Below are 24,581 nucleotides of genomic sequence, written 5' to 3' on the forward strand. Positions count from 1 at the left end.
GAGAAAATATATTGGAATGCTAATACATTTTACACTAGATCCAGGACCAGATATAAAAATGTTCAGAACGGTGGTACCCTTAGTGCCTTCTCCAAGAACATTATACTATCTTCATGTAAAGAATGCACTGACACAAATAGATATCAGTGCTAATGTAAAAAAAAAATTGTCATCATTATATCACGTTGTGGCCTTTAAAAACCTGAGCTGCTGACTATACAAAAAACAAACACTAGGTATGTTGTAATCGTACTAATAATCTGCATCTTACCTGTTTTTTCCCAGCCCAATCAAGACAAAATTAAGTGTGTGTTTATATGCATTTGCCAAAATGCTCCGGCATCAGGTATGATTGTTTTCATGTATTATGAATTTCTTCAATCGTAGACAGCTATACATATTATTGCTGAAAATATGCTGTTCTAGGCCCCGAAATATGTGATGGAACACATTTTCCCACAGAAAAGGATATGGGTATTGATGATTTACACGGATAAGCCATAATATTAAATACCTAGGTCCCGCTTGTGTAACAAAAACAACTTTACCATGTTAAGGATTGTACGCCACAAGACCTCTGAAGGTGTCCTAAAATATCCAAAACAAAAAGATTAGCTGCCTACATTTTAAGTCACACTGCTGCCAGTGGAATTCTTTCCATAGTGCATCTTGCTCCTCCCCTATGCTATGATCAGTTACATACCAAATAGTTTAATATTATATTTCAAGAGAGTGAATAAGATTCTGTAGTGGTTATTTCAGACAATAACCATAGTATTCTGTTTCAGTATTTTCATTCATGGCTTTTGGTTTTATAGTTCAGCAAATCATGAAGATACTGGTACAACCAGATTTAGATGACAAGGGGTTCAAAATTAGCTTGGATACAAAAGGAAACACACAAACTAAATACAAAAATGCCAAAGACGTTAATATATTAGGAGGTGTCTGCCATTGATGGAGAAAAAAATTGGTGGTAGGGGGGTGGGTAAACCTGTTGTGGTAACTTCTCTGTGGCCCAGAGGGGCTGAGTGGTCCATCATAGCAATACCTGTACTAGTAAATCAAAGACTAATGTTTGCAACAAAAAATCCTCTTTGTAAGGTACACCTGTATATAATACCTGGGCTTTCTTCCATGACTTCCAATGCTTTAGTTCTGTTCTGTATTTCATTAAGTTCTTTTCATATTCCTCCATATATTCTTCTGTTACTTCATTGATTTCAGCTTGAATTTCAGCTTCATAAGCCTCTTCATCAGCTCTTCTATCAACTTCTTCCCTGAAATTAGACACACTTCAATATACAATATTTACAGACTTTTACTGGAATCACTGGATGTCCTTGCAATCAAAAGAGCCGTCTTGCCCTTTGGCTGCCACATGTGGCCTGCACATGTTCTGCACTGCGTAGTGAGATGCAAATCTGAGATTGTCATAACAAATGCTACAAAAATACCCTCAAACATTATCAGTAATAATCAGCCACTATTCATCTTCAAATGAAAGCTATGCTACAACTAGATTTTGTTTTATAAAGGGGACCAGTCAGGAGAGAGTTATAAGCAAGGCTACTGCTTATAAGAGGTGCTTATGAAGTTGCATGCTTCCAGACTGTCATCCCTAACCTTGATTCTACTGCGTAAGTAAATCTGCACTGCAAAAATTACAGAGACTGCCTTTGCTGAACTGAAAATGATAGTTGTCTGTCTATAGCCTTAATATCTAATGAGTCAATGACCCATACCAAACATACAGCTCCCCCCACCTCTTGCATTGTAAGGTCTTCTGGGCATGGTCCTCTCCTCCTCCTGTGTCACTGTCTGTATCTGTCTGTCATTCGCAACCCCTATTTAATGTACAGCGCTGCGTAAAATGTTGGTGCTATTTAAATACTTTTTAATATTATTAAAAATAATAATAATACTACAGCTAGCAAATTCTAAAGAAAAGCCAAAATATTTATACTATTTCCAGGACAAATTTATTGGATAATGAACTTTGTGGTGATATATGATATAATGTAAGCTCAGTATTCTTAATTTTCAATCTATACTGTTTTTACTCTAGCAGTTCTGTATTGAGAACAGTGTGCTCTCTATGTCATAGGAATACAGCTTGGACAATGAGTGTATAAGAAAAGCATTGTTGCCAAAACAATATTCAAAACAAAGCTCTGCTCAAACAAGTGTTTGAACACTTAAGCTACGTACACACTTCCAATAATTATCGTTGGTAAACGAACGACGAACGATCCTGCACAATATCGGCGAACGATCGTATAGCACCGATCCTGTACATCCAGATAACGACACGATCGTTCGCAGATATTGTACACACAATAGATGCGATCGTTTGAGCGATACAGGAAGTGACGTGCACGACAGGAAGTGAACGAACGTTCGTTCATCACGCATGCTCAGACCATGGACGATCAATGAACGACCGTACACACGATAGATGGTAAACGATCGTCATCCAATCCGATCCGCCGGTCCGGTCGTTCATTTCCAGCAACTATTCTCGTTCGTCGGCGTCGTTGGTTACTTTTTTTACGAACGATTTTTGACCAATCGATCGTTCGTCGTTCATTTCCAACGATAAAAATTGGAAGTGTGTACGCAGCTTAAGCCTGCAAAAGACTGCTTTTGACCAATTTTCATATATCACTGTAGAAATCTGAATCTAGTGAAGTGGGTTATAAAAAGGAAAGGAAAGGTTCTGCCAACAAATTTTTGATAATTTTCAAACACAATCTATATCAGACATCGTCAGTACTTACTTTCGCAAGTAGAGTTTCACTGGGGTGTTACTAAACTTTTGAAATTCACGTAAGGATTTAATCTCTTTCCAAACTTTTATGAGGGATTTAAGGAGTGTTCGGTCTTTTTCTTGCTCTGCATCCCGGTATTTTCTTGTTTGTCTAGTAATAAAATCATATAATCAAAAAATTAGACTTCTAAACTATACAGTAGAGGAGACCTGCTATTATGATTGGAGAAGGCATGATGTCAATTTTAGTCAGCTATTGTACTTAAAGGTTTGTCTTATTTTTTTTTATTTAAAACAAAGTATTTGATGCAATGCTCAGGGAATCTGGTATTTTATAGTTACAGACCCTTACATTTTAGTTTTTAGCTACTTTTAGAATGTTGTATGGTATAACACCTGACTGGTCCAAATATTTTTGATGAATGATACTTGTGTCTATGGCACTGGCAGGATACACCAAGCACAACTAACAGTAAACTGCACTAGAATGCCCTCCTTCCATCCCACCTGCAGTTTTCCATACCGGGGCACAGATCCAATTTGATTATTTCATGTGTGGTTATAGTACTATGTGCTCTAACAAATACATGTTGCAAGATGAGATGAAGGTGGGACTAGGCTGGTATCAACACCAACACTGATATGAACCCTGAAGTTAATAGGAATCACATGGACTCCCAGTTGATAATCACTATCATATAAAGTCTAATGACGTGACAAAACAGTACTGCAAACACAATCATATGCCATAAAACTCTCAATTACCCATGCCATCTGGGTCTTCTGGGTCCTGGTGAAAGATATGACCAAGAGTTCCTCAAATTATAACACTCCATTTATTCTTCTTTATACTGTTTAATGTACAGCACTGTGTAATATGTTGGTGCTATATAAATCCTATTTATTATAATAATAATATTAATATTAATATACCCTGCATACCCTATTATGTTGTGACCAATCCTCATAGCCACTCCTCTGTGTGAACTCCCTCTCTTCTTACAACAGCACAGGTTCAAGGTTCATGGAGAAGATATGTGGACATGGCTGAAAAAAAAGTCTTATGGGTCTTTCTCAAGAAAACCTTACTTCTGACAGTAACCTCTTCTATGCCTGTTCCTACATGGCTGCTAAAGGTGCAGACAGAGAGATAGACTGGTCTATCTGCATAAAATTACTTTAGTGATCAAAGCACCAATCACCTTATTCAGGGATTAAAGCTTAGTACACAATCATTTTTTTATGCTGACCACAGATATGCACTGCACTGCAAACTCATCACCTGGTCAATACGAGAATCAAGCTACAATTTCTAATTTGACTGAATTAGAAATTAAGCGCATAAACATGGTTATGGATGTTGGTAATATTCTTTGAGCTACAGGTTTTTAATTTCCCTTTTTCCAACATGGTAAAACTGGGAACTGGTCTGGCTACTGGTCATTAATTCCTCATCTTCTAGCATGGTAAAACTGGGAACTTTCCATTTAATAGTGGCGGTGGTAATAATAGATGCTATTGGGCTGGTGCAGAATGACACTATTTCTAACAATGATGTTAATATACGAGTTAATGAAAAGCTAAAAGAAAAACTAAAAACAAACATAGGAGAAGGAATTCATTTTTCTATGATATGCTTTAGTTTGTGCCTAATAGTATGATTTCAATTAAAGCCGTCTCTCCAGCACATTTATTTCTTAGGAGTGCTTTAAAGCCACACACAATTGAAACCATTTATTTCCAATATACCACATTTGCAGTCCATTTTAGAAACATTTCTTCTATGAGGTCATCTCAATGAAAAGAGGCTCCTCGGGAACAGAGGGGTTTTCCTGGTTCTTATAAACAAGCTATATAGAACAATTTCTTTAGAGATTGATGTATGTAAAACATATGTTTCCGTTCAAATACGCTGTAAAAAAAATCTTTAATGCAGACAATAAACAGGGATCACAACAATACACAATCAAAAAACCCTCTTTTGAGAGCCAAGGGCATTCTGCCATAATCAAAAAATCAATTTAGTAATAGTATAAATTTAGAAAAATCAGTTTTTTTTTTTTAGATGATTTGGGTTAATGTATTTTTCTGATTGTGCTTAATGAAAGTGATATTGTAAATAATAGTTTTAGGGTGGCAAATGTTGTACTTTAATTAAAACGCACAATAAAATGCACGGCTAAAATTGTTGACAGTTTTATTGGTAAATGGAAAAGTGAGAGAAACAGGAAGAGGTACCCAGCTCTCCCACTTCCAGTAGGTCTTGAAAAATGTAAGTGGGCTAGAATCCATATTAGTAGCAGCAAGGTGGCTCAGTGGTTAGCACTCCAGCCATTGCAGCTCTAGGTCCCAGGTTCGAACCTCAGCAAGGACACTATCTGCAATGAGTTTGCAGGTTCTCCCCGTGTTTGTTAGGTTAATTGGTTTCCCTCCAAAAACAAATTGACCTCTAAGACCGTTAAAGACATATGACTCGGGCAGAACATTAGATTGTGAGCCCCCATGAGAGACAGCTAGTGACATGACTATGGACTTTGTAAAGAGCTGCGTAATATGTTGGCACTATATAAATGTTGTATAATAATATTAGCATCAAGCATATGAAAGCATCTAGGAGCCTGTTTTGTAGCAATGTAGCCAAGTTTTGCAGAGAAAATTTCACTTTCAATTTACTTAATAAATTACAAGATTTACATTTTTTGGATATCAAACATAATCTTTGTCAGTTTTTAATGTTTGTGTCCCATTTAGGAGATTTCTCCAACTTCATGTTCTGGTGATTTAAGTATCTTAGTTTCCCCTTAGACAGTTGTCCCCTGAACAAATGTCCCCAATAGAAGATTTTCCTTCCTGTGTTTCAGTGATAATAAACTTTAAGAAATTTTCATGACAGCAACTAGTTACAGTATACCATGACCTGGATAACTGTGAATATTTACAGTCTTACTGTAATACATGCAGTGCTGTAACAATGCAATAGATGTAAGTCATCATGTTCCTGTTTAAAGTTAAGCAGCAATATTAAGATTTTTAACTGGTTTAACTGGTGTTAACTGGTGTGTTGTTAAAAAGAGCAGCTTGGTTCTGCTTGCTTTTTCAACTTATCTGTAAATTCTATAAACTGCCGAATATCTGTGGTCAGCATAGTGCAAACCCGGGCAGATGACCAAAAATTACTCTCTAATCATGGGTGGGACAGAACATAAAAACACATAGAGAAATCACCATAGAGTTTATCTTAAAAAAAATTCACATGATGTTTAATCAGACCCAGGGTCATGGAGTAAGGAACATGCTACGTATACATTATTTTTGTATTACCAAACTTGTGCTTTACTATTTCTCCCTATGGAATGTAATCTAGAACATATGTCCTGTACGTAAAAATAAGTTTACTGCAGGGAAATTGAAAAGAAGTTAACCTTTCATGGACAAGATATTTTTGGTGTTGTATACATAGAAAAGTTGCAGCCAGATAGTTTTCCAAGTTCTAGTAATATTTGTAAACCTAATAGTCCCAAGCTCAGTTTTTTGTCTATGCTTTCTTGATTCTTTTTTATTTTTTTATTTTTTTTGCAGACACTGCCATTGACAGTGTGCTCCCTATTTGAAGAAACTTTTACAAGCTAAGTTGACATTCTTTTCAACATACAACAAAGCATGAAAAAGTGTCTGCATAACAAAGAATCATTTATGAAGCTGGATACCTAGAAGCAATGTGACCCTCTAACCAGTTGAAATCAGAGGAAATACATGTGCAAGCATTTGTGGCTCCTATCAGTTTTTGTGTCCACTACTTTGCTTCCATACATTGCTTGTATTTACTTGTCAACCTTACAGAAATTAAATTTTTGTCTTATATTTGCCTCTGTAAAGTGAATACCTGATGTCTAGCTTATATTCATGGATACTTTGTTCAGCTATGGTGCTCGAACCATGGATGCCTCTTGCAGCAATATCCTGTACAGCATTCCTCAGTGCATGCAGCTGAAAGACAAGAACACACAAATAATCAGTAAAGTAGTATGTCTGATTTTGTTTATAGCTGATCAGTGAAACAATAGATTTCATAGAATAATAAAGGATTAGTAGCATACAATTCTTTCTCTAATAAGTCACACAGATAATAGAGTGTCAATTTTAACGATCAAAGCTTGGTTCTTTACTCGTCCATAGTCATGTCACTAGCTGTGCCTCAAATAGGCTGTCTAATATCTGTGCCATAGTCATATGCCATTAACACAGTTTAAGGTCAACTTTGGGAAAGCCAACTAAACTAACTAGCTCCCCCCCAACTCTGTCTTTCTGCCCCATATTGGCATTATGTGTCTAATTGCTATGCATATGTAAGTAGTAAGTAAGGCATTTTGCACAATACAGTAGGGACTGGGCAGAGGGATTACTATGAAACAGCTGGCCAGCTGTGATATATGTAAACTATGAATCTATGTTAACATATAGCAATGTGCTGGGGGTTAATATTAAACCAAGTCGGAATTTATGTCAGGACCCCTTTGCTACAGGGTAAAATTGCTAATGACTCAGCCACAATACTGTACAATAATATTTTCATATTGCCAAACTGTTGTAGTTTGTTATTTGTAAGTGTATACAGGTGGCAACAAAATATTGTAAGAGAGTTCATCAGCAAAAGAAATAAAAACTTCATCCCTGCAGTGTAACTTATCATTATTAGCTCATGTATTAGTCTGGGGAATTTTGTGGTTAGATTAGATTTGAGTTATGTAATCCTGGCTAAAATTCATAGCCAAGACTCTTACACTGTACATGACATTTCCTGTTTATGATAATAAAATTACCACTGCAGCTGATGAGTGTATGGATACAACACATACCTTGTCTGTCAGGAGCTTGGCCAGGTTCTTCTGTTTCCTCCCCAGATACTGATCATATAGCTGGCTTAGCTTATTGGCTAAGACATGCTCGCGACTGAAAAGGGGATGATGGGTAAACACAATTCCAGAAATATCGATGTCCAGCTGAAACTCTCCATGCAGTCCCCCGGTTCCCACCATGTATTGGCTGGATTTCTTAGATGGAATTGCCTGAAAATTAAGATACGTAATCTGTAAAATGTAAATTTAGATTACCTAACATTTCTTTAATACCAGTGGCTACTTCACAGTTTAATTCTACCCTTTAAAGCTTCAGAAAAAAAGCACCTAAACTAATAAATGGATTTAATAGCAATGTCTTTTCTGCAACAAAACATACTTACCTGCCTGTTTGCAATGATTTTTTTCAATAATTAGGAGCTTCGCATGTGCACCCCCAAAAAATTTAAGATTTATAAGAACCCACGGACTAACTACACCAATAAATGAAAGATCATTTCTGACCCTTAAGAAGGACGATTCCCCAAAGTGTTGGTCGGAAAGAGCCAAAACCCTAGACGGATGTTACTGTGGTAGAAAGGTAAGCACAAACACCCAGGAAGAAAATATTATGCTTAGAAGGATGGACTCTTTATTAATATATGTGGTACTTGGACACTACAAAGGGTATGTGGTGGTATATGACTGTTAGAGGAAGCAAAAAACAGTAATTGGTAAGTAATTGGAGCCAGAAGATGACAGGTCAGCTCCGGTGCACAAAAGGTAACTTCAAAATCAGAGTATGTGTGGAAAAAATTAACAATACTATTGTACTAAGCAAACTTTTTTACTGGGGAAATTTTAATATGTGTGCTATTAGGTAACCAATAAGAAATGAGCTTTTATGATCAGTTTATTTAAAATTGGTGATAAATAAGCATTGTATTACACATACCTTTATATATAGGGTCTCCAGTGATGGATCTAAGCCTTCATGAAGGGTAAATATAGGTGGTCTTGTAGTTGAAGTTTTTATAGGATTAGACAGAGCTAAAATGTTACCATCATCACCAAACCATTTCTTTCCCTGTGAAAAAAGTACATACAGCTACAGTTGTTTGGAGACAACTAATGGAACCACAAATGCTCAACAATTAGGGTTGAGTATTATAATTAAAAAAGAGAGATTTAAAAAATGTAGCGCTAACGACACCTTACACTTTCAACTGATATGCTGAACAGACACTGATGGATAAATACAGAGGGCCTGATTTATTAAAGCTCTCCAAGGCTGGAGAGGATACACTTTCATCAGTGAAGCTGGGCGATCCAGCAAACCTGGAGTGAATTTTCTTAAAGTCATTTGCTATTTGTTAGCAAATGTTTTTAATCATGGACCAGATATATTCCAGCTTTGCTGAATCACCCAGCTTCACTGGATATCCTCTGTATCCTATCCAGCCTTGGGGAGCTTTAATGAGTTAATAAACAGACTGACAAATGGTGAAAGGAAACCACTGTTACCTAAATCATTGAAATAAAATAATGGTCTTTCAGGCAAATGATCTTCCAAAGGTGAGAGGACCATTTTTTGGAAGTGGTGGTCAGTGGTGGTTTTTGGACACGAGAAGATCCTAAGGTGCATTTTGAGACCATACAACATGTTGATTTTAGAAACGGTTTACCACAGGCAATAGAGACATTTAACAAAGGGCTATAAGTCAATAACCACCATGTTAAACTAACCTAAATGGCAGATTTACAGAACAGAAGGTAAAGAGAACAATAAAATAAAAAAATGGAGAGACAGCCTTACCACATCTTGCTGCAGAATCCTGTTCTCCAGAATATTCTGATTGGTACGGGAGACTTCTGGCCTTACACCAACATACAGACCCTCATCTTCTAAGTACCTAGGTTGCATATTCTCTGGTAGCTTCTGGGAGGGTAGCACTGGTTTTAAATTACAAAAATGGAGAGAAATCAAGCTTGTTTTCTAAACAAAATGATCTGAAATTCAAATGACACAAAACATTCCCCACTATCCATATGAACATCAAAAGAAAGACAGTGAAATGAACATAAAAAAAAACGTTTCTGGTTGGGATCTTTGTTGACTGTATTTGTGCTGCTTACTTTGGTCTTACAATGTTTTTACTGGCAGCAACTGGAATAGACAACTACCTTGAAGCCTGACAGCTCTGTAAGTACATTTTACCATCCTCTTCATAGCCATATATGGCTGAACCAGATTTTGGTCAACTTTGTTCTAAAAATGAAGGACATCTTTGACATTGTCTGATGGAGTAAAGTGTAGCAATTACCTTGTCGCAGGCTGGGTATGAAAAGAAGGTCTTTTTCTTTCTGTAGTCGGTTGTGATATCCTTCATATTCGGCTGCAGTAACCTCAATGAAGTCACGCGCTGTCTGCTCTATGAGAAACAGATTGTCCTCTGGAACCAAAGACTTGTCTTCACCCTGGAACAATGTCTCCTATTCATTACAACATTGCCAGTGTCTCCAAATTAAATGAAATTGATAAGCACAGGAGTAGCAGCTGCAAGATAATTATCAACTTAATAGAATCATTTAAGCTGCGTACAAACTTCCAATTTTTGTCGTTGGAAAGGATCTTTCACGATCCTTTCCAACGACATAGGACTACATGATGCATGAACGGTGCTGTACATACAGCACCGCTCTGCTCTATGGAGAGGTGAGGGGGACAGCGACGGAGCGGCACCCTGCTGCGCGCTCTCCCCTTCCCTTTCATTAGGATCGGTTGTCGTCCATCGTCCGTGGATCTGGCAGGTCGGTCGTCCGGACGATGGACCTCACCGACTGTACACACGGCAGATTTTCGCCCGATAATTGGCCAATGCCGATTATAGGGCGATAAAAATCTCTGACGTGTGTACGTAGCTTTAGTCCCCCTTGTGTGTATTTTTTGCAATGAATATAATTGAATCTGTGTGAAGTTAAAAAAAAAAAAAATGCCTCTCTCACCTTGTCATGACTTTCATTCATTGCATCATACACACTCTCCACAATTTTGTACTGCATATTCTATTATTTATATCTTTTATTTGTATCCTTCACGTTTGGCTCTGCCATGTTCGTTTTCTGTCATCTGATTTTTCCTCATTTCGAAAAAAAAAACCCTAATGGACTTTTATGAGTTTTTTATTGCTGTGTTTTTTGTTCTAATGATTGCCATTGGCCTAATAGTTTATCCTGGTTATGACCTTTCCAAATGTTCCTTACTCTGCAAAAATATAACTAAAATATGCCATTAAAATGAGATGCCGGCTAGATCAGGTGATTGTTTCATGTTTGCCTTAAGCAAACGGCTGTTTGACAATCAAAAATCTTATTCAGCCTCAAGGTGTCTGGCAGTATGACCATTACGCATCTATTCCAATATAAAATCAGTGTAGTAGGAAGGCATGTACCTCTGTACTGAGAGAGAAAAAAATTACTGTGAGGCATTTGCATTAAAAAACAATATACAGCTTTAAAGGACTATAAGCTGAGGCCGAGGGGAAGTGTATGGGGTTGTAATGCGTAAGTGCGACCAGAACAGTGAGCAATGTAAACAAAGAAGTCTTGGCCATCACATATAAGTAAGTATGTATGTGTAGTGGAAAAGGTTCAAGAAAAGGGGCAAAGAACAAGTAACAAGCAACTTTTGACCAGTTTTTGCAGCTCAAACGCATCTTAATGGGACATGCTGCATACAAAGAAATGCAACACAAAGTAAGTTAAATGCAGCCTCTGAACTCCCATGTCAATTGGAGTTTCATGTGTGTGAACACTTGTCAAACAGGAACACAATGCCTAAAACTTTCCCATATGCAGATTATTTTTCAGTACAGGGTTGCAAATAAAAAAATAGAAAAAAAAAACATTAAAGTGTTTTTACTATGGTTTAATAGTTTTCCAAAGACTAGTATCAGTACAAAACAATGTAATAGTAAATACACTTTTGTTAACTGTTAAAAAGTATTATCATGAATTGGCATGGTTTATATCTACATATCTGAATAGAGCTTGTATGTTCTCCATGTGTTTGCATGGGTTTACTCGGACCACTCCGGTTTGCTCCCATATCCCAAAAACATGCAGTTAGGTTAACTGGATTTGCCCCGAAATTTGACCTTAGACAGTGTTAACGACATATGACTATGGTAGGGACATTGGATTGTTTGTCCCTCTGAAGTAAAGTAAGTGATATGACAATAGACTTTGTAAAGCTCTGCGATATTTATTGCCAGTATGTAAATACAAGGTAATAATATTAATATTCTTGCTCCTAAACTTTGATGATGTCAAGCATCTCCAAATCACAGGACTCTAATATTAGACTAATATGTATGGCATACCTCTCCTTCCTCTGCCTCCTCCTCTTCTTCCACTCTAGAACTAGATTCTCCCACATCATCCTTCTTTGAAGCTTCCAACTTTTTCTGATCATTTCCTACATCTGTTTCTGGATCAGGATCAAAATTAAATGTGAAGAAATTGTATGACTCATCTGCAGTGGGAACTCCATCAGGGACCTGAAAAACATCAAACCAATTTGAATTACACAACCTCAAAAGAGTTTGTTGGTTTACTGAAAATATTGGATCATTTTGTACCTGCCTTGTACATTATCAGAGAGCTGATAGGAGAAATGTATAAGGAACTGTGCCAATATTACATAAGATTAACCCATGGGCTCTTCATTCAAGAAAAAGTCTTTTGGTCATTATGGCCTTCAGCAAAGCTTTATTGGCTGATATTAAATTTGAGGGTGTTTCAGTGGGGCAGTTTGAAAATGGCTGTGCCAGCACTAATCTCAATTCGCATGTTTAAATGTCCAAAAAGTACTCTAGAAATAATATGTGCTTGACTTCTGGGGATGCTTTACTAGATAAGGAGAGCTCAAATTTTTTTTATAGTATCCTTGCCAGTACCCTAAGATTATGGAACAAGCCACAGCTCCACACTAAGAGCACCAAGCAGTGTTTGTGTCTGCCTTCTGGTTGTTCTGTTCTGCAGCATCAAAACACCAAATCCTGGACTGCTGTAACCAACATTCAAGACTCCCTGGGAGAGTTTATTACTGCTCCAAAAACCTCCCTCAAGTTTCCATTAGCCCATGAGGTGACGGAACCAGTGATCAACAAAGCCTAAATGCAGTGCCTTGCTGCCTTTTTATCCTATGCAACCCATTAAGTTATATTGCAAATAATAATTCATAGCAGCAATACCCTCTAATCTACTTGTATAGGAAGGGTGTCTACCCTTTACATACCATCACTACCCTTTAATGATTTGTAATGCTGCTTTTTAAATGCTTTTTGAATAAGATGCAACCTACTATTTACACCAAATGAGATTCATTTTAAACTCATCAGCACACCAAAAAAAAAGGCAGATCAACCAATATCCTCCGCTTCTTATCCCACTATACTACAGAACAGTATTTTTGTCTTTGTAAGACCATGTGACATCATACCAAACATACATGGAAAACATTGGAAATGATTGTCTTACATGAGATTTTTTCTGAATTGTCCTGACAGCATCACGGAATCTTACTCTGGACATCAGCTGTGCTTCCACATCTCTCACTTTCTGAAGAGAACTGTCCTCCTGTTATGGAACATAAAGGAGAAAAGATCAGGTTTACAAACAGACCAGAATGTACTTATGTATGTCCTGAAATATTCATTTAAACAGCTCATGATCCATGGTGATGTATGGAGTATCTTTCACATTAGAATTTACAAATTCTCTCATTTTTTCTAATGTACTTCTATCGCTTGTACAAGGTCTAGGGCAAGAACCCATTCAACCCACTTTATAATAGTGTGACTTTTATGCCTCTCGGTTTGTTGTCCTGGGGACAGTGAAAGGATAATCAATAAAGTAAAAAGTTAAACAGCAAAGAAAGAAGACAAGTTTTCCTCCCATAACATAGAATGTGCTGTGCAGCTGAGCTGTGTGAATCTCTGGACTGGCTTGTAAAACTGTTCTCATATATATATTTTATCTGTTTATTTAGCTGGAGATCAGCTTAAAAAAAAAACTCTGCTTTTACAAAAATATATACACTGTTTATGTATAGAACTGTGACAGAAAGATTTTTAATTGTGTGATTGGCTTGCAGTAATCTGCATTTAGCTGGAATTTGAATAGGAGATCAGCTTTGACATTCCCTACAATAGGAGTGTTATTTTTGTTGTAAAGTTTTTAAATACTTCCATGACAGTGAAGTGGTCTCTATGTACCTACCTCTTCATCAAATTTGGTAACAGCATCCGTTGGTTTTGGTCTGGTGAAGCTGCGTGGTGAGACACTCGGGGACTCCTGCTGGAGTTTACTTTCAGCTTTGGACTCAAGTGTAAAACAGACATTGTAAATCAAATCCAGGAACACATATAGAAGAGGTAATTCTTATCACAAGGAGCTTGATGAAACAATGATATGCAAATTCATAGAGCCAGAAACATAAAGAGGTTTTTTTAAAATTCTTAAAAAAAAAAAAAAAAAAAAGATATGAAACAGTAAAGGGAACTGTATTATTTAGAATGCAGTTTAAATGATCATTTGTTAACATTGGGAATGCCAAAAACACTCCAAATTAAAAACCTTAAAAGGGCAAAGACATTTAAATGCATTTTTTTCTATTCTACCCTTTCCTCTGCAAAAAGAAAAATGTCCTGGTTTTTAAACATTGGAATAAACACACTTTAGCTGTATGATGTAAAAAAATCTATGTGAACCAGTCATGATAAGCTACTCCTTTATCCCCATAACTTTTATTTTCTTGCTGATTTTATTTTCGGCTTATTACTATTAAAAAAATGCCCCCACACCCCGATAATCATTTTGGCTGTGTTCTATTGCTCCATAGAAATGAAGAGGGTTGTGGCTGATTGCCAGGCCTGACCACTGTAATATGAAGGAGGGGAGAAAATTGTTAACCTTGTGTATGCTCCAATGCCAATAGTGTTTACAGTGCTGGATTATCTTTGCAGCATGTGTAGCGTGAGAAAGTTATTTTTTTTTTTAACTATCACTTTGCCCTGAATATCAAAAGTGATAAAGTCTCCTTTAATCTAGCCTGCAGTTTATATACAACAGGCAACATAACAGAAAAACTTTATAGCAGACACAGTGAGGCTCTTATGGAAGTTGATTTGTCACCTGCCTAAACTCAGCAAAATAACTACCACACTTTCTGTGCCAGTTAATAAAAAGTAAAACTGTTCATTAACAAAACATTTTATTTTCTTACAAGTAATCCTGACAACATCATTGATAAATGACATTTTTTAACATATGTTAGGAAAAAACATGATATTATAACCTGGCGTTTGTGCTCTGATGAGAAAAGAATAAAAATTATTAATCAAAAAGAAAGTAATCTTTAATCTGGTACGCATTATTGGAGGTGCAGATTATCACAAATTTTGTGACGACTGATTCTCTTTCTTCAGCGTCTATCCAAAATATATCACAAAGAAGAGACAGAACTGTACTGAGGAGTGAGGCTGTCTAGCCTACAACACAAAAACGGTTGTTTCAGTCTTATGGATGTTTAATAAAAATGAATAATGGTTAAAATGGAATTCTACCAACCCTGCCAGCTTTCAGTTTTTCCCTTAGTCGCTCCCTTACAGTAGACTCAGTAGAAATGGACTTTGTCATAGACGTATTCAGCGGAGGCAAACCTAAAACAGAGAAACACAGTTGGGTCTGTTTATTTATAGTACGTTAAAACAGAAATTAATTCTAAATATAATTATTGAAATAGTTCAATATTACAGAAATGTTTTCATCCCTCATACACAATACATTTGGTCTGGGAGGCTTCCATATGCAATTACTGTGTAAAATATGGCATTACATAAATATTTATATTAAAATAGAAACAGTGTGTGCACAATAGACATATGAAAATCATTTCTACAGCAAGTGTGGCCCAGTTTATACTCTACCCACATTTCCTTTTTTATTATTATTATTAGACAGTATTTATGTAGCGCCAACATATTACACAGCGCTGTACAATGTCCATCGTTATGTCACTAGCTATCATAATTTCTACAATGCAAAATCAGGCTATAAAATGAATAATCATAAGAATAAAGTGCTGTCATCTGGGTGCAAGTCCCTATCACCAAGAAATGATTTTAGGGAGGCATCCAGCATTCTTATTGAGAGGTAGAAAGTGAAATTTAAGCAATAAGGGGTGTCTGCAATCCAGGGGTCAGAAATGGTAGACAAATGGTAGGTTTGTATCAAATGTAGAAATATAGGGATATGCTGCTAAAAGAAGAATTTTAGTCCACTGGGTTCCCTCCTTACCAGCTGTTGCAAAAAGATATCAGCCAAACAGTCAGGGCTTGTTTTCAATGAATGGGCTGCCTTACACACTGTGAAATGGATCAGTAAAGTACAACCACTGGTTAGCAAAAAAAAGTCTGTTTTTAATAGGTAAATGCGTCTGTCACAATTTACATATACAGTATAATTACAAACTGCCTTTAACAGTAATGTCAGATGGGCAGTTCTACACCCTGAAGAGCAGAACCAGCTCAGTAAAGACAGGAACAAAGCAACACCAGGGATTCCTGTACTGGGCTATTGAAGATAAGTAAGGATATATACATACACAGCTTCTCTAATGAGAAAACCATTGTCTATAAAATTGCACGAGTGACTTCAGCTGTAAAGAACATATACTTGGAAGGTCCAGTAATTAATCATTTAACTGTAAATTTCAGTGCAGGAATTCATAAAGTTGCAAAGCAGTGAACAAGCCTAATTAATGTACATTATTTAGGGATAGGCATTAAAAAGATCTTTTGCATTGACTAGATATTTATCATTTCCTGTTTGTTTATGAGAAAAAAAAATATGTTCTAAATAATGTCAGCATATGTTTAATCATGTTCTTCAAAAGCCTGCACCCAGCTCCCCTCTGCTTATAGCTCATCACTCCACAAGGCCTCTCACTGACTGCCTGAATATTTGCAGAATTCACTATCCAAAGCTGAATGTTTTGTGAATGCCAAAAATTCCAGAATGTAACCTCAGGGCTGTACTGACTGCGTTGTCTTTGTGAAACAGCCCCAATATCTTCCACAGCGTCCACTGCATCTTCAGCATTGTCTATCAGCTGTAACACAAAACACCAGACAATCATTGTAGTGATCATTATAGAATCTTACCAATATTACTATTTTACACAAAGCTTTCAACTACATTAATGAAGATTTATAAAGAACATAACAAGCAATCGTGTTTGCTTTCATGATCTTTACCATGGTAATGTCATTTCAATATAATTTTTTATATCCCCAGCTTTCATTAATTTATTACCTTCTGATCTTGTTAGGAACTTCTTGTTATAATGATATTCTGTACTTGTCTCTCAGTTGCTCTCATGCATTGTCACCCTGTCACATGCACGATAAACCGCACTGCAGAAGTTCATCACACAGACATAGTCTAATGCTGTCACTATCAAGAAGTCCATACTGAGAAATAAATTGCAGATGCTGCTGGGGTGCATGCATGTAGACAGAAAATGGCAGCTATGAGATTCAACAAACTGTGAAAATAGGTGCACATAAACTTGCTTCTAAGTCTAAGAAATACGTCTATGTGAGTCTAAGAAATATGATTCACATGTTGGAGGTGTCTGAATATGACGGTGAACTCTAATTGGCACCAAAAAGACTCTTAGTGTACTATTTAATCCATATTTAGCAACAGAACTGGCCTGGCATACGGCTCCCTTTCATTTCAATACAAATCTACATGAAGAGTGAGAGCTGAGCCTGTTACTCATTTCTGATAGAACAGAGCATGAAGCTGAAAATACTGAAATAACAGTATTTTAAGGCATTCCAATTATTATTATTACAAAGTATTTATATAGCGCCAACATATTACGCAGCACTGTACGAAGTCCATAGTCATGTCACTCCATGCAGATAGTGTCCTGGCCGAGATTCAAACCTGGGACCTAGCACTGCAAAGGCCAGAGTGCTGACCAAATTAAACCCCAATTAAACAATATACCACCATACCCATTGGTACAGGACAGTAAAACAGAATGGATTACAGTAAACTCAGATTTTCCTACCAGAAAAAACAAATGATTATCAAGGAGCTCAGAAGGCTGTTAAACAACATATATCAATCAGAAACTGAGTGGACTTTCCTAGAAAAAGTCAGGAGCTGACTTGTCCACTCCGGCCTTATACAACTGCTCATTTGTTTATCAAAGGAATCAGCAGCTAGAATATCTTATAAGGGGTTGTATAAGCTTGAAATTGTTAGGCAAATACAATCTGAGTGTGCAATGTTTCTTAGATTTACCAACAACAATAAATTGGATGGACATTTTACGTAGACCCTCATTATAAAGATTTCTTGGTAAATCAATATTCAGCAGATTGCTGCCAAGCGGTCAATGCTTATATAGCTTGGGCTGTTGTTAGCAACACTGAATGATTGATCAGCAGATGATATTCTGTAATAAGTAGACATGTCGCAGTGTTGTATATAAAGAAGAGATCAGAGGATCATTTTTATTGCAGTGGAAATAAGCAGGAACTCTGCCGATCCTCATCGGTAACACATACCGGTTTCTTCCTTCTCTGGCGTTGTGCTTTTAGAGTCTTTTTTAAATTCTCCACCTGGGCGTGATCCTCATTGTCCAACAGCTCCTATAGTGAAAAGAATGCAAGAATGAATGTCCAAGTTTCATCTCACAGAGATAAGAGTCTACTTATGGCCTAGTACACAACTGAATTTGAATTCCAATGAAATTATCAGATCCAAAGTAGAAATAAAAGTTAATCAGCAACTGACTGATCTGTTTTTTGGGTTCCAATCAGGAATATTGATAGTTATCAATCAAAAATATACAGATCATGTCATGTGTTTGAACAATTAAAACGATTGAAAATTAAATTGTTTGTTTATTTACTTGTATTATTATAGCACCAACATATTATGCAGCACTATACAAAGTCCATATTCATTATTATTATTGTTAATAATAATAGTATTAATGATTTATATAGAAACCTGGGACCTAGCGCTGCAAAGGCCAGAAAGCTAACCACTGAGCCACCGTGCTGCCCAACTACTGCAGAAAATCAATTGGATGAACATTGCTATATTCCTAGGATATAGAAATTGCTGGGATACATGCGTTGGGATACACCAGAAGATCACTAGCCAGATAATTCATAGCTTTGAGATTACCCAGATGTTCTTTTTAATAATGTGCAATCAGCCTCCAATATTATCACAGGCTATACTTCTTTGTTGTAGAAAATGAGTTCCATGCTTCAGTGGTCATGAATGAGGCACACCTGTGGGCGAGCTCATGTTTTCATCATGAAGTTGGTATTTGTACATACGCCCAAGGCCTGGGATCTCTCAGGATACAGCGGGCACCTCTTTGTTCCTGCATTTAGTATCTGCTGCCAACATTATGCTAGTAAGATCTCCAGTAATACAATTCCCAGGAATACATTTCTAAGGTCTGTTGTTAATGCAGCAGAAGGTCAGTTTGTCTGGAAGTGTCTAATCAGAAGTGTAGCTGGATTCAGAAGAAACACAAACAGCAAAAAAGCTTTCCCTGCTGGCTGTGCAAATTCTCTAATGAGTACAAACGTGTGAATGATTTTCACCATTTACAGATGTAGAATAAGCTGTGAAATTCCATATGACTTTCATCATCAAGAATTACTTCCAAACCTCACCCAGAAATATGTAATCAGAGTTAGCAAAACTGGGAACATTGCCGCTAGAATGAGCGAGATGCTATGGACATAAACATGGCAGGTGGCAGGTTGGGGAGCGTTATGAGCAACTAGCAGGTGCACAATGTTTGAGGTGTCAACATGGCAGCTAAGATGATGTGTGGCAAGAATGGGTTGTTCTGGGTTTTACCATGCCAGCTAGCTAGAACTGGATGTTATGAGTGTCAATATGGCAGCCAAGAAGTTATGGGCATAAACATGGCACCTAATGAGGGGTGTGAGAGGGCCGGGCTTTGTATATATATATATATGAGAGCTCTCAATCAGAGGATAGGCAGTCTGCCAGCTCAGCTGGTAAAGGATTGAAAGAAATATACTTTGTATCTCTTCCATTCCCTATCCTCAGCCAGAACAACTGATAGGCTGCCACCTCTCACTGAATGCCAGCTTTTACCTTCTACACAGAGCTTGGCACCATCTATCATCAGTTCACATTATTACCTGTTAGATGCCTACATGAGAGCCCTGGTGTACACCACAGTGTACCCAGTATAAGGATTAGTTCACATATTGAGTTTAGCAAGCAGTTTTACTGCTTAAAACCTTAAACAAAAATGATTACCATTGCAATAAAAGTTTAGTTTTCTCCTTCTCAGGTAGTAGGGGGTGGCAGTGCTGCTGCATGTTTTTTTTAATGCTACATGCAACATACAGGGGCAGTTTGCTGCCTGAGCAACCTTGATTGACTTGAATTGGAACTGCTTGTCGCTTCCCAGCAGGTTGTAAAGGCGGGAACCCCAATTCACCATTATGTCCCAGTGAAAATGGTCACCGGGACTAGGAGAGTTGCTCGTGTGTATCAGACTTTCATTTTAGATATAGATACACATCACCACCTATTCTATTTTATTTCTTATTTGTCCTTCACTTCCTGTGACTGGGACACAAGAAGTGTGTGGAAGTTCCCTTTTATTCTCATATTGTACTGTTTTAGAAAAAAAGATGATAATAACCAGTGCTGCCCAAACTAAAAAAATTAAAAAGGCTTTAGAGTCTGATATTATATTTTACCATGGAAATGCAGCAAGAGAAGCGAGACTTTACAATGGGCCAGCCCATGCACATTGTACACCTATGTATGTATGTTGGTCTCTATTGACAACAAGCCCCTCCCATAACAACCACCCTGTTACTAGACGTGCCCACAAAGACCAGGATAACCGCTTCCCAGCCAGCTGACCAAGACCTATAACACACGAATACGGACTGACCTCCACTATCATCCTCTGCTGCTCCTCCGTGCCCCGCATGGTGATGATAATGGCAGCCGGTGTCACAGAAATGTCATAGCTACTGCCTGTCCTGGAAGCTGTAGAGTGTCCGTACCCGCTAACAGAGAGAACACATCACTCACTGCACTATAGGACCTGAGATCTCCATGGCAACAGAGTCCTAGCTGTACTGTATACACACATAGCAGGCGGCCATTGTACGTACAACCCCGCCCTCTCCCAGAATGCCCCGGTGTCAGGGGCGGGGCTGGGATAGCTAGATCGTGCTATTAGCTGGTGTTGGGCAGTAACTGGCTTCTCTGTTCATATAAATATGTTATTATAATCTGCACTCAGATTTATAATCCAATTGGACACTCAGCAAACATTCACTGGTAGTGAATCTTCTAGGTGAATGTGTTTTTAATGTCAATAAGTGATTACCCACCAGGGAATAAACCGCATATAGAAGAATAATGGATGATGCCCATACCTGGCATTGATACCTAATATCTGTGGTGTATGGGTGTGGAAGGCTCAAAACCATTCTTTAGGTGTTTTTTAGTTTACTTTTTCACTTTTTTATTTTTTGCTTACATTTTTTTAAACAAACTTTATTGATATCACAAAGAATGACAGGGCACCCACTGCGTAGTGTTCAGGGTCTGTATGTGAACCTGTCACCATGTAAAGAGAACCTGTCATTTTGTCTTGTCAAGTTTGTTCCATTACAATATTGGCTTTCAGTGTGCAGAGTGTTATAGCAGAACTTTACATTTAAAGAAAAATTACAATTTACTTTGGAAAGTGGAAAGCTGCTGATCCATCCGCTATCCTAGTCCAGTTGGTCTCATGCGGAAGGGGAAGTCTCCATCTTCTTGTTCTTCCAGGTTCTTCTTGCATCGCCTGATCTTGCACTACGCAGGCACAAGAACGAGTGATACACATTTCTGGAAAAAAGTGTGCTGATCTCATTGCACATGTGTGGAAAGGAAAGGAAAGCCTTTTTCTGCATTCCAGGAAAGCCTCTTCTGCACAAGCCCGATATTGAGCATACGCATAAGGAGCTGCCTGAAGCCTTCTGGGATATGTGATGTATGTAAGGCTGGGAGTTTCCACTTTAAGGATGCTCCTTGAAAATTAAAATAAAAGTAATTAAAAAAATAATTACATATTAGGGTTATCCGCCCTTTTATATAATGTAAAATATTGGTGATAGGTCTAGTTTAATACTTTTAACCCTTTCCATTCTGGTGTGCTTCTTACATTGGTTGAAAAAAGACATAAGACCATCAAGTTCAACCACTGGGGAAATAATCACATTCCAGATTTTAAAACCTATAAGATATAGTTAGTCCACAGGAAGGCGAAAAAAAACTGGTAAAATTTTCTTCAATGGGAAAAAAATCCTTCCTGATCCCATGAGGCATCCGGATGTTCCCTGGATCAACAGAGTCTGTTATCTTTACTTTAAAACTTTAATCCCCAGTTCTTAATTTAGTTTGTAATTTTCAGTTCATATGGACGATGGGAGTGAAGGTTGTCAGGTGGCTCCAGGCTTGCCAGCCCCAACCATTATGATAGTTGTTATTGAACAGCAAAATCAACCTCTCACTACAACCCCCATTCACTCGATAGGGACAGCTGTGGCTGAGGCTTTCCAGTATTTTACAGGTATGAGGGGAATCTGTAACCATATCTGTAACAACTTCATGGCCGGTGTGACCTTACTATAATTCAGATGAGCCCTTGAGATCTTTCATGCGTGTTGTGTCTAATTCTACCTTGACATTTATTTGAACTATTTTATTCTTCTCAACATTACTCTAGTTTTGTGTATTTGAACACTTATTTTGCACCACATTCTGCTGTTAACCCTTCAGTCACAACATTTTCTGAGCAGAAGTAAAACAGAATTAAAGTTCTGTAATGAAAATTTGTGATCAATTTTTTTTTTTTTTGCAGAAGGCACATGTGATGGCAATTTTGCAATATAACGATAATATAATTTAATTATTTAATGGCAATTTTGCAATATAATATAATTTCTTCCTATAAAGCAGATTCTGTTTGCTTAATACATCTTCTTTCCTTTCCTACGTGTAAAGCCTCATTCCACGCATTGTATTAAGACATGGGTTTCTATGTCAAAAAATGTGTTTGGTTGCAATTCATTCTTTTTTTAAAACATTCTTTATTTATAAACTTTGTAAAACAGATTAGGGTAAGGTAGTATAGGTATAATAATGTGCAAGCAATAAAAACTACATAACATGAATTACTGATAATACCATGGATATGGTGGTGGGGTTATCGAGGAAGAGGGTTGCAATTCATTCCTAATGAACCCATTCTAGTGCACTGCAGCACAGGTTATGCTAACATACACTAAAGTACTGCAGAACAGCACATTTAAAAGTGTATCATGTACTATATTTTCATATAATGTGGTGAACTGGAAAGCTTAAATTGGCTGTTAATGCAACACGTGGCATCACACATGCATTGTTAAAAACAGTTCACAACCATATTGGAAATGGCCCTGAATCTTTAAAGATGTTGTAGTTTCTCGTCAGTACTTCATTCAGTAAGATTCTTGTTTTGCGGAGGTGTTTTGGCAGATTTACATTACTGGCTAAAGCTGACAGTAAATTTGTTACATATGCATCTCACAAGGTTTTATTTCCCATGTCTCCTATTGTAATAATCAGATTTATTTCATTACGTGTAGCCCAGCCTTTCTTTGTCATGTTTATATTTGGATTTCGTTCTTCAGTCTGAAGATTCTCCATTTGGCGGGTAAATCTATCATTTAGACTAGCAAAAGTGTTCCAGCAAAAACAGCTTCAGAATGGACAGGTTTGGGTGTGTTACCAAGAGTTGTTTTATGGGGTAAGATGTGTGTGGAGGGTATGAGAGGGGGCAGTAAATGCAGGAGAGGAGTGTGGAGGGTATGAGAGGGCAGTATATACAGGAAAGGTGTGTCGAGGGTATGAAAGGCGGCAGTATATGCAGGATAGTAGTGTGGAGGGTATGATAGGGGCAGTATATACAAAACAGAAGTGAGAGGGGGCAGTATATGCAGGATAGTAGTGTGGAGGGTTTGATAGGGGCAGTATATACAAAACAGAAGTGAGAGGGGGCAGTATATGCTGGAGAGAAGTGTGGAGGGTATGAGAGGGCAGTATATACAAAACAGAAGTGAGAGGGGGCAGTATATGCTGGAGAGGAGGGTGGAGGTTATGAGACAAGGCAGTGTATGAAGGAAAGGTGTGTGGAGAGCATTAGAGGGGGCAGTATATGCAGAAGAGGAATGTGGAGGGTATGAGGGGGCAGTATATACAGGAAAGGTGTGTCGAGGGTAGAAGGGGGCAGTATATACAGAAAAGGTGTGTCAAGGGTATGAGAGGGGGAAGTATATTCAGGATAGGAGTGTGGAGGGTATGATAGGGGCAGTATATGCAAGAAAGGAATGTGGAGGGTATGAGACAGAGCAGTGTATGCTGGAAAGGTGTGTGGAGGGTATGAGAGGGGGCAGTTAAAGCAGGGGAGCAGTGTAGAGGGTATGAGAGGGGGCAGGATATGCAGGAGAGGCGTGTGGAGGGTATAATAGAGGGCAGTATATGCAGGAGAGGTGTGTGGAGGGTATGATAGGGGGCAGTATATGCAGGAGAGGAGTGTGGAGGGTATGGAGGGGCAGTTTATGCAGGAGAGGAATGAGAGGGTATGAGAGGGGGCAGTATATTCTGGAGAGGTCTGAGAGAGTACAATGGATATTAGTATGTTTAGGAGAGCTGTCTAGAGGGTAACAGTGCACAGTATGTGCAGAAGAGAGGGCAGAATGTTCAGGAATTTAGTGTGGAGGAGGGTATGACAGTAGGCATTGGAGAGTAGAGGTGTGCAGAGGGTAAGATGGCAGGCAGTA

General features: G+C 37.8%; 1 protein-coding gene across 1 annotated transcript in view; it reads right to left on the reverse strand.

Moving 5' to 3' along the window:
• The window catches only part of CC2D2A (coiled-coil and C2 domain containing 2A), a 54,618-nt gene extending 33,734 nt beyond the window's left edge, over positions 1-20,884 (reverse strand). The window contains exons 1-14 of the mRNA XM_072406420.1: positions 20,657-20,884; positions 18,255-18,338; positions 16,711-16,780; positions 15,238-15,329; positions 13,888-13,989; positions 13,147-13,245; positions 11,988-12,164; positions 9,930-10,083; positions 9,422-9,558; positions 8,561-8,692; positions 7,627-7,836; positions 6,654-6,757; positions 2,781-2,921; positions 1,124-1,280 (exon numbers count right to left, since the gene is read on the reverse strand). Of these exons, the coding sequence (XP_072262521.1) occupies positions 1,124-1,280; positions 2,781-2,921; positions 6,654-6,757; positions 7,627-7,836; positions 8,561-8,692; positions 9,422-9,558; positions 9,930-10,083; positions 11,988-12,164; positions 13,147-13,245; positions 13,888-13,989; positions 15,238-15,329; positions 16,711-16,780; positions 18,255-18,338; positions 20,657-20,695 (1,698 nt within the window). The 5' untranslated portion in view covers positions 20,696-20,884. The remainder of the gene's footprint in view (positions 1-1,123; positions 1,281-2,780; positions 2,922-6,653; positions 6,758-7,626; positions 7,837-8,560; positions 8,693-9,421; positions 9,559-9,929; positions 10,084-11,987; positions 12,165-13,146; positions 13,246-13,887; positions 13,990-15,237; positions 15,330-16,710; positions 16,781-18,254; positions 18,339-20,656) is intronic.
• Between the last annotated feature and the right edge of the window lie 3,697 nt (positions 20,885-24,581).

This window comes from Pyxicephalus adspersus, chromosome 3, assembly GCF_032062135.1.
Source record: "Pyxicephalus adspersus chromosome 3, UCB_Pads_2.0, whole genome shotgun sequence".
Lineage (NCBI taxonomy): Eukaryota > Metazoa > Chordata > Amphibia > Anura > Pyxicephalidae > Pyxicephalus > Pyxicephalus adspersus.